At 38.6% G+C, this 10,000-nt stretch overlaps 1 protein-coding gene across 1 annotated transcript in view; it reads left to right on the forward strand.

Moving 5' to 3' along the window:
- LOC136848081 (T-box transcription factor TBX20-like) overlaps positions 1-10,000 on the forward strand; it is a 308,981-nt gene that overhangs the window by 272,617 nt on the left and 26,364 nt on the right. Inside the window, exon 7 of the mRNA XM_067120263.1 lies at positions 1,625-1,701. Coding sequence (XP_066976364.1) covers positions 1,625-1,701 — 77 coding nt within the window. The remainder of the gene's footprint in view (positions 1-1,624; positions 1,702-10,000) is intronic.

Here is a 10,000-nt window from a genome sequence, read left to right on the forward strand (position 1 = left end):
CCAGTCATGTTTGTCTCTGGAAAAAGGGGAACGACCAAGTTGAGTGTCAAGATGAGAGAGAGAGAGAGAGAGAGAGAGAGAGAGAGAGAGAGAGAAGGAGTCAGAAAGAGGGAAAAGTGTGGCCGTGGGGAAAGGGTGGTCGCTAAGACGCATAAAAGTTCAGCCATCCAGAGGGTAAATAAATATATCATAAGCTGGGATTTCTAATCTCATAAAAGTAAGTTATCGTACGCGTGGAGGAGGCCCCAGCAGGCGCCCATCCGCTTATCACATCAGCCAATCCCCTGTGAGCTCGCATCGAACTCCCGCTGAATAGTTGATGAAAGCGCTCACCTTATTGGTTTTCACGCTCGGTTGAGATATGAAAGCGGCAGCTTGATTGGCTGATATGCAACCGAGAGCGGAAAAGAAGCCGGATTCTTCCACCAATCATGTCTCAGATAAGATAAGGATGATTGAATGACAGGCTCCGAGAAGCTTTTGGAAGCCCTGAGGGAGAGGTCAGGGCCAGCTTGTTAAACATTTAAGGGATTCTGTCAGCCCTAGCGTCACAGAGAGAGAGAGAGAGAGAGAGAGAGAGAGAGAGAGAGAGAGAGAGAGAGAGAGATTTTATCGCCTCATTAATGCTTTACCAGTCAATTTTCACTGGGGACAAATTGCAATCAACCATGCAAGTTGGTCTCGTAGCCCATGATAAATTTTAAATGGAAGTCAACTATGCCAGTTGACATCGCCTATCTTCAGGAATAAATTTTGTCCTGACTCTCCGTACCATCATTTTCGCCTTCGCTATGGAGAATAAAAATCGTACTCGATTCTATTTATGGATGAATATATTTCAGTATCTGTGAAAGCATCGTTATCATCGGTGTTCATTTGGCCAATGAATTTTAAACCTTTATTATAATTATTATTATTATTTAAAATGTACACACATTCATATGATCCAAATTTCAAATGGCTATTGACTTGCTAAGTAAGTTTTTACTGAATAAATTTGTTCATGGGTTGAAGGAACAACAACGGATCGAAGGATTGATAAACTACAGATAAATAGCAGTTAGGATAAACAAGAAATCTTTGCATTCGTAAAAAGCCCCTGAAATATCAGACAAAATCTAGTACACTGTGTCTTTCGATCTACCGTTTATAAAACACATGCATGAAATTATACTACAATTTGTGCGCGAAATTTCAATATATGAGTATTTGTAACTTTACCCACAACAACAGTACTGTCCTTCTTCTGGGCACAGTATATGTGGGCACACACACACATATTCATTAATAAAATAAAGAAAGTACAAAAGATTTACAGGGAAAAGTGATTCAGTATACTTTATTCTTTAAAGGTTCGAAATATCGAGAGCTTTTAAAGACCACTGCCATTGACCTTCAATACTGTAACGCCAGTCATCAATAAAACGAGATCAGTTTTTAGAAGACTGACCTACTAATACCCTCTTTCACTGACAGTAGAGTAAAGAAGACCCCTTATTTTCTGAAACTGCCTCGACACACATTCCTCTCAGTTTTTCTGTTATTATTGTTTTTGTTGTTATATCTGTCACAGACAGCAGCATTTCTGAAAAAGCTGACATGTATTTTCTCTTTTTCCTTTCAGATCACGAAACTAAAGATCGACAGCAACCCGTTCGCCAAGGGCTTCAGAGACTCGTCTCGTCTTACAGACTTCGAAAGGTAAATGACAAGTCACATTTCCACCCGTACAGTCTCATTTTCTCTATTTTTGTCATGGATATTCACACAACAATTCTAATTAAATCATTTATCATACTCAGAGTCTACTACTCTGCAATATCTCGACAGAATAGGTAGTAGGCAAATATAGAAAGAAGGGAGAAAAATTAATAGCAAAAGAAAAACCGTGTTTTAAATATGGGAAGAGAGAAAAATTTAAGATCGGACTGATAGCGTATTTTCCTAATCGATCACTAGCGATGGAATTCCCTTGAGAGAACAGAGGCAGTTGGAAAATCTAGGGAATAAAATCAGGAGCACTACACAGTAATCATTACAAATGACATATCACCAGGCCTTCAAAGTCGAGATGTATAAGTCTACGTACTCTGTTTGTCGTATAGTCTGATAAGGACGTTTTCAAGGGAACCGCCCGATAGCTCATTTGAGACCATCGGTTTATGAATGTCGACATTATTCGTAACTCATTAAATTCCTCATTACCGAAATAATTCCTTTCGTATCTCTTATTTTCTCTAATTTGTTGTAACTTGATGCGAATAATGAAAAGAATACTTCTAGTGACGAAAGTGTTAATTACTAAGAGCATTAAGAAACACATGAACGAGAATGCGAAGTGGTTGAAAGGAAGGTGCTATAAATTATGAAACGGAACTGATGAACACAGAAACTCCTTTCTCTCTCTCTCTCTCTCTCACTCACACACACACACACACGCGCGCACACACGACACGCACACTATAACATGTCACTGAACACAAAGTTTTGAAATACATTTAATACGAAAAACAACCTTTCCAGTTGATCTATCTATCTATTCTAGACACAATAAACCCGTGGAAGGGAATTGGCAAACACAGATCTCTCTCTCTCTCTCTCTCTCTCTCTCTCTCTCTCTCTCTCTCTCTCCCTCTCATACACACACACACATACACACGCACACAATTAGCCGGTGGCGAATCACAAAAACGTTTCCCCTCACCCTACGCGGGCCCGTCCACGAACGGCCGTTGCTACCCTTATCAAGTTTTCCGTCCCAGAGTGTCATAATTAGGGGGAAAAAGAGAAGTTAAGCGATGACACAAGATTTCCGTGAGCTGCGCGTCAGACGCGGCAACCTCTCTGTCACTTCAAAAGTTGCGGTATGCGGAACACCCAAGAAGGAACGTTGAGGGTGGTGGGAAGGGGAAAGGATGACGCCCACGAAGGGGAAAATGAAGGAAATGGGGAGAGAAATATTCCGAATATAGGATGTGTCTCTCCATGTCTGTTTCCATATACATACATACATACATACATACATACATACATACATACATACATTATATATATATACGAGTATATACATACAACATACATAGAAATTTATATGTATGTATGTATATATATATATGTATATGTGTATATATAGATATATAAATGCGTAGTGATCTGGTGTTCCAAAATGGGACGCGGGCTAAGCTGTACAGCACTCCGCTCTCGTTTGTTAGGTCCATGGATTGCTATCAGCCTAATGCCTGCTAGTTAACTCATCTGTAAACAGATACTAGCATCAGCTGAGATCATGTGAAAAAGGGCATGGGGCTAGCACCCTCACTCCTGGCGACTAAGATAGTGCGAGGCTGTCGTAATGGCGTTACCCTCTCCAAAGCGGAAAAAGGTATAACAAATACACACACACACACACACACAACACACACACGCAACACACACACACAACACACACATATCTATCTATCTAACTATGTATATATATATATATATATATATATATATATATATATATATATATATATATATATATATATATATAGGTTATAAAAACAAAAATCTGGATGTTTTGGAGCTTAGCAAGATAAAAGGTGAAAAAGATTTGTGTACAGGTATGGTAAGAAGTAAAGTCACTGTGTCTGGCATAGCTAAAAGGTGAAGAGCACGGGAGCCAGTAGTGTTGGTATCGTGAACAGGCTGAAGAAATGTGAAGGCATACAAATGACTAAGTTCATTGAGAGATGTTATATGAAATTAAAGCAGCCCTGGGTTTGGGGACTGAATATTTTGAAGATCTGTCCAATCTCTGTGGAAGTGAGTGTTTGGAACATAAGGAAAACAATTTAAAAGTTGAAGAATGTAAAGACCCGAGCAGTTGATGTGATTGCCAGATGATGTGGTTTGGTCATGAGGCTATAACTGAGTGGTTGGCAAGGGTATGACAGTTTTATCTGAATGAGGAAAAGGTTCCAAGTGAATGAATGAATGAAAGGAACAATTATTCCCATGTAAAAAGATAAAGGTGGTAGAGGAGACTGCAAGATTTTAAGGGCATAGTTATACTTACTATACCAGATAAGAAGTATGGTAGGATTTTGACTAAGAAAGCATGATAGGTGACAGAAAGACTGATTTGGGAAGGACACAATGTGAATTTGGTCTAGGAAAAGGATGAGCAGATTAAATATTTGTTACGAAACATTTATATAAGACGTGTGGAAATAATTGGAAAGAGCTTTATGTGGCATACATGGAATAAGACAAACTTCTGATACACTTAAAAAAGGAGGCATTGTCGAGAGCAGAGGATGTACTATATGAATAAGTTGTAGAAATCAATGAAAAGTATTTAAATTGAAGTAAACAGCGTGTTAAAAAAAAAAACAGACAGGAAAGTGACTTGTTTAGCGTAAGAACTGGGCTGAGACCAGGGTGCATGTCCCCATGGCTGTTAAATGACTGCATGGGCGGAGTGAAGACTAAAGTCAGAGACAGGACACTAGGTGTAGGGTCACAGTTACTGGAGAAGAAAATGGGTTATGAATGGAATGTGGAATGGCTGATTTTTGAAGAGGATTTAATACTTACTGAGGACAATGATGAGAAAAATCAAAATCTGGTAAAGGAGTCTGAAAATGGTTGCTATGGACGGTGGAAGAATGGAAGTAGCTAATTCGTATGGATGGTGCTAAGATGAGAGAGAAGACCAGACAGTGAACAGGTGATACAAGGAAGGTGGGAAAAAGGTTATGAATAGACTTCAAGTGTTTAAGGAAGGCCAAGCTGGAGAGTAAGAAGAAATTTAAGTTTTAGATGATTTTACGATAGCGAAATGGGAATAATGAATGGAAATGAAAGTGAACAATGCTGAAGCCCAGTTAGGATGAACTGTTTGCAAAGCAGAGATAAACAGAATTTTATGAATTAGGGAGCTGCGAGATTCTTTGGTCATGTGGAAATGGAAGTTAATAAGAAGTTGAAAAGAATGTAAAATTCGAGGTGTTAGGAAGGAGGAGGACCTAGAAAGAAGTGAAGAGACAGAGGAAAAGTGGTACTAAAAGGAAGGGTCTAAGCAATCAGGGGTGAATAGTGCAGTGTGTAAGGGATTTAGAACAAAGTTGGTGGCATACTGATAAACCAACAAACAAATAAAGGTGGTCTATGGGATTAAAAGATACTGATATTTAAAATAAAATAGATGTATTTCAATCTCCCTGGTATAGACTACTATGGTTGTTTCAGCCGGTTTAAATTTACGTATTAAAACAGTCGTTCTTGATGTATCATTTTGACATACATTCTCTCAAAGATTTTAGATGGAGCCCTGTCGTTTATTGCAGACTCTGTTAAAAAGTTGTATGATTTCAGTTGTTTTTTGAACAACTTGTGAAATCCATATCTTTATCACGTCTGAGAAAAGCCTACTGCTAAGGTAACACACACACTAACTTACAACCACCTCATACATTTTTTTGATAAAAATACCCAGATTAAAAGTTTGGTGTTTAAAAATGATTTTCAACCAGTTTCTGTACAACTTCAGTTCTTTTTAACCGGAATTCTATACGAAAATATATTTGTAAGTCTCCAAATGTTATGAAACCACCTAAAATCATATGGTTGCTTAAAAGTATATATGTAAAGGGGATGTAGTTAAGACAACTGGAATCTTGTTTCAGAATGTTTCCTTTCTTTTCCTGTAGCAAGAGCGTTTTCAGTGATTTTGCTCTTACATACATGCAGTCTTTATATATATATACTATATAATGTGCGCTGAAGATAATGAAATCTGATCATAAACTTAGTCATGAAATGTTCGAAAGACAATATATTCCCGGAAAACAATCTCGTTCCTTCTATTAACCTGATTCCTCTAGACAGGTCTACCATACAATGCACCCATTTACTGAAAACAATGTTCATCCTTGGCATATTGCATGATTATATAATTTTTGTAAAGGTCAACAAAACCAAGTTTTCAGATGACTATCGATTTGACTCTATTATATTCAGAGTATTGTACTAGCTGATGTGATTGGTTATTTCCTGATTTGCATATTTTTTTATACATCTTTCGATAGTCAAAAGGCTATCTTCAAGCCCCCATCACCTCCCTCCCCACCTCTCTCTCTCTCTCAATAACCTCTCCTAGTGTTCCTGGGACTAAGTTGTTTTTGACAGTACTAGAAAGTTTAATATAGCAATTTTATCTCCACACTTCGCAAAACAAAGAATTTATTTACCCCTCAACAGTCACCATGTCTGTCTTTATTTGCCATTATGTTTTCCTTCAACTATCAATCCTCGTCACGCATCTTAAACTCTCAACTTTAGCACTTCCTCGTATTCTACTCCTTCCTCCTCTTCCTCATCCTCCTTCCTCCCCTTACTCCTGCTGCCTCCCTCCTCCTGCCCCTGCCCCTTTTCTCCCTCTTCCTCCTGCTGCTGCTGCTGCTCCTCCTCCTCCTCCTCCGCCATTCCCCTCAGCGTCTCTTAGGGTGAGGCCCAACTGTCGGATGCTTCACTTGGCATCTGTGCTAATGATGGCGAGGATAATGTGACTGCAGACGGATGACGGACAGACAGACACTGGCTTCCTCCCCTCTCTCGTCCCGAGGTGCCAGTTCGCAGGTGAAGAGGAGGAGGAGGAGGAGGAGGAGGAGGAGGAGGAGGAGGAGGAGGAGGAGAGACCACTTGATGGAGATGCAGAAAGGAAGAAGAAAGGAAACAGTCATAAAGAGAACGAATGAAAACAGGTGACAAGAGGGTAGGACTGAGGAAGAAGAGAAAGAGATGTCAAAGGGACCACTTGACGAAGATGAAGAAAGTAAATGATGATAAATCAGACACAAAGAAAATTAATAAAAACAGGTGACACGGGGGGAAAACTGTCCTTCGCAAAGTGGGACAGAAGAAGAATATAAGAAATGAATTTTCATATTTAGCAGATAATCGATGACGAATGGAAAACACCAGAAAAACGCCTTGATGACGATGCTAGTAGGACAACAGTGCAGACAAAAGACAAGAAAGCTTGAAATAGCTGTAATTTAACAAAGAGAACGGAGAAGCCAACTAAGTAGGAAACTGTGATTTTGAGAATGTCTGATCGTTTGTTCCAAGCGAAAGGAATTACATAATATAATGATGGTTGTACTACTACTGCTGTTACTGCTACTACACGTAATGCTACTAAGATAATGATAACAGTATGCCAAGAAAATGTTTACAAGTCCTCAACAATTTTGGACAAACCAAGTACATGAGGAATTTGATCTTTAGATTGTTTTTGGAGAAGACAGCGAGAGACTCTCTACAATCATTGAACCTTGACCTATACATTAGTCAACTCGAGTGGCTCAGGACCTGTTACACTAAATTCAAACTTTACAGCTGATCTGTACGGGGGCCAGGCACACAAACGGCTTTGTGGATCAATGGGGCTGAGATCGCGCGTTTTGCTGTTGTTGAATTTGCTTGGGCTTACCTAACCCAAGGGCATAGGGCAGTTTGCTCGTGAGAAGTGGTCCATGTAGTTTGAACTCAGGGGTTGTCTGTCTACCTGAGGAGCTGCAAACTTCGTAATCACTTGCTTTCAAACTATAACACCTCATGAAAGTTTCAGCAAATGCCTCAAATAAGTTAGGTACTGTTCGCAAGGCCTCACATATTTATAACAATGATAAACTTAACGCAACCTGTTTTAGGTCATTTGTCCTTCATTTGTCCTTCCTCTACTAGCATTCTGTCCTCCGGTGTGGATGTCTGCTTCTGCCAGAGATTTATCTCTTTTAGATAGAGTGGGTTCGTGGTGGTAGGTTTCTGTTTCCTAATATTAGCAGTTATGACTTGGACCATCGATGGATGATCTCTTGTTTGTAAATTTGTAAGTTGTGTTTAACAGAGATCTTTCACATTCACAACTGATCCCTGATCCCCTTTCCCTGTCGAGAGCAACCAGATTCCCTTAACAGCAGCACCAGTATGCAGTAAATGTGCCCCTCTGTCGAACTTCTCAGTCCCCCAGGTCCTTTATTCCTCACACCGTTGAACTGTGGAACAGTTTCCCTGAGGATGTCGCGCAATTGGAACCTCAAAAATTCAAGCGAAGATGCAATGCATTACTATCCAAACACGATTCTCCTTGTATTTAGTAATTTACTTACATTTTTATTTATTTATTTATTTGTTAATTTACCCGTTTTTCTAATGACTGATCTCTTTCTGTATTTTCCATTACTTTCTGTTACTTCATCCTAATGAACACCATATTCTTTGGAAGTTTGAACTTCAAGTCAATGGCCCCTGTGGGCTTGTTCCAGATGAAAAGGGTTCATCTTCTGAATAATAATAATAATAATAATAATAATAATAATAATAATAATAATAATAATAATAATAATAATAATAATAATAATAAATAAGTGAAAGTGAATCTGAAGTGTTTCTTACATCCTTCCGTCGTGAGGCTTGTTACTGAAACTTTTATTATTTAAACGAGCAATTTTTAATTTTTTTTCTTGATGAAACTGATCATTTGTATCGAGCACGCTGGTTTCTGGGGGACAGCCGCAATGATTTCAATTCGAAGAGAAACTTTCAAGACGCTCGTTTCAATCCGAATAGCAAATTTCTTAGGATCAAAATGAAACTTTATATGCAAGAGGAAAAATTGTATTTAATGGACATTAGTCAGTTTCGTTAACTAGAATGTAGGTGGCAAAATGCGCTTCTGCATCACTCGGGATTCACAAAATTGTAAAATTGTCGTTGTCATGTGAATTTCTCCCAAAGCGTTGCTACCACTGAAGTTCGGGTCAGAACCAAAAAAATGTACAACTGTAAACTGTTTTGGCCAAAGATAAGATAATACTGTTGGGCTGAATTTGCACAATTTTCCACCACTAACCACCACTAAAGCAAAGTAAGGAATTCTCATGACAATCAACATCGAATTTCAAATCAAATTCGTGTGAATTGATTCGTCTTAGAATAAATCCCGTGTTCAAATAACAGTATTTAATAAGAAGTTCTTGACTCTGAACAAGGTGGTTTTCTTCATTTTGAAATTATGAACTGGGCCGAACCTCCTTCCTGCATCCAACAGAACTGGTTAACTGGTCCTTCTCATGGATCAAGTGTGTAACGGAAACAAAACTGATCAACCCAACAAGCAAATTCCAGGAATTTGAGGGCAAGCACAATGATGTAAGTAATGTGAATCTCACAGCCTTTAACAGGTTGTAAAACGTTTTTATTACTTTACAATGGAGCCACCTAAGGAAATTAACATAATTTGTTTGAATTTTCTTAAGATAAGTTGATTTTTTAAAACAGTTTTAAATACCGGTACAGAGCAGCAAACTCTGAATCATGCGGATTATTTGCTGAAACACTTACAGATATATAAATGGATAACAGATATTTCGATAGAACTGTACCTTTTTGCTTTTGGGTCATAAAAAGTACAGTAATATTACGGAGTGGACAGCAAATACTTCGAGCTGAATGAGCAACAAATCTACTAAATAGCGCATGAATGGTTTCCTTTCAATATGCCATGTAGGCGTACAGTTTTCAAAGCCCCATCCTAGACACAGTTAAACACCATTCAGGAGTAATGGTCTGGTTCCTGTCGTTGCGAGACTAGACTGGCCTTAATCTAAAGTTGGGTCCTCGTAGACAATAAGGGAATCAATTTTAAATATTTTTCGTTATAAACAGCATATACTGTGCATTGAAAACTCAGGAAGTTTAGTCCCGTTGACATGGCACGATTTGTAAAAAAAATTTACATTGTTGCTCCAAACATTTTTTTTTATTAATGTTAGGATATAAACCCATGAATTAAGAGCATTTGTCGGTCGGTCGGTCGGTCGGTCGGTCGAGAGAGAGAGAGAGAGAGAGAGAGAGAGAGAGAGAGAGAGAGAGAGAGAGAAAGAGAGAGAGAGAGAGAGAGAGAGAGATTGTACACAGGAGAATATATATAGTACATATGTGTTACAGG

The sequence above is a fragment of the Macrobrachium rosenbergii genome, chromosome 18 (genome assembly GCF_040412425.1).
Source record: "Macrobrachium rosenbergii isolate ZJJX-2024 chromosome 18, ASM4041242v1, whole genome shotgun sequence".
Taxonomy (NCBI): domain Eukaryota; kingdom Metazoa; phylum Arthropoda; class Malacostraca; order Decapoda; family Palaemonidae; genus Macrobrachium; species Macrobrachium rosenbergii.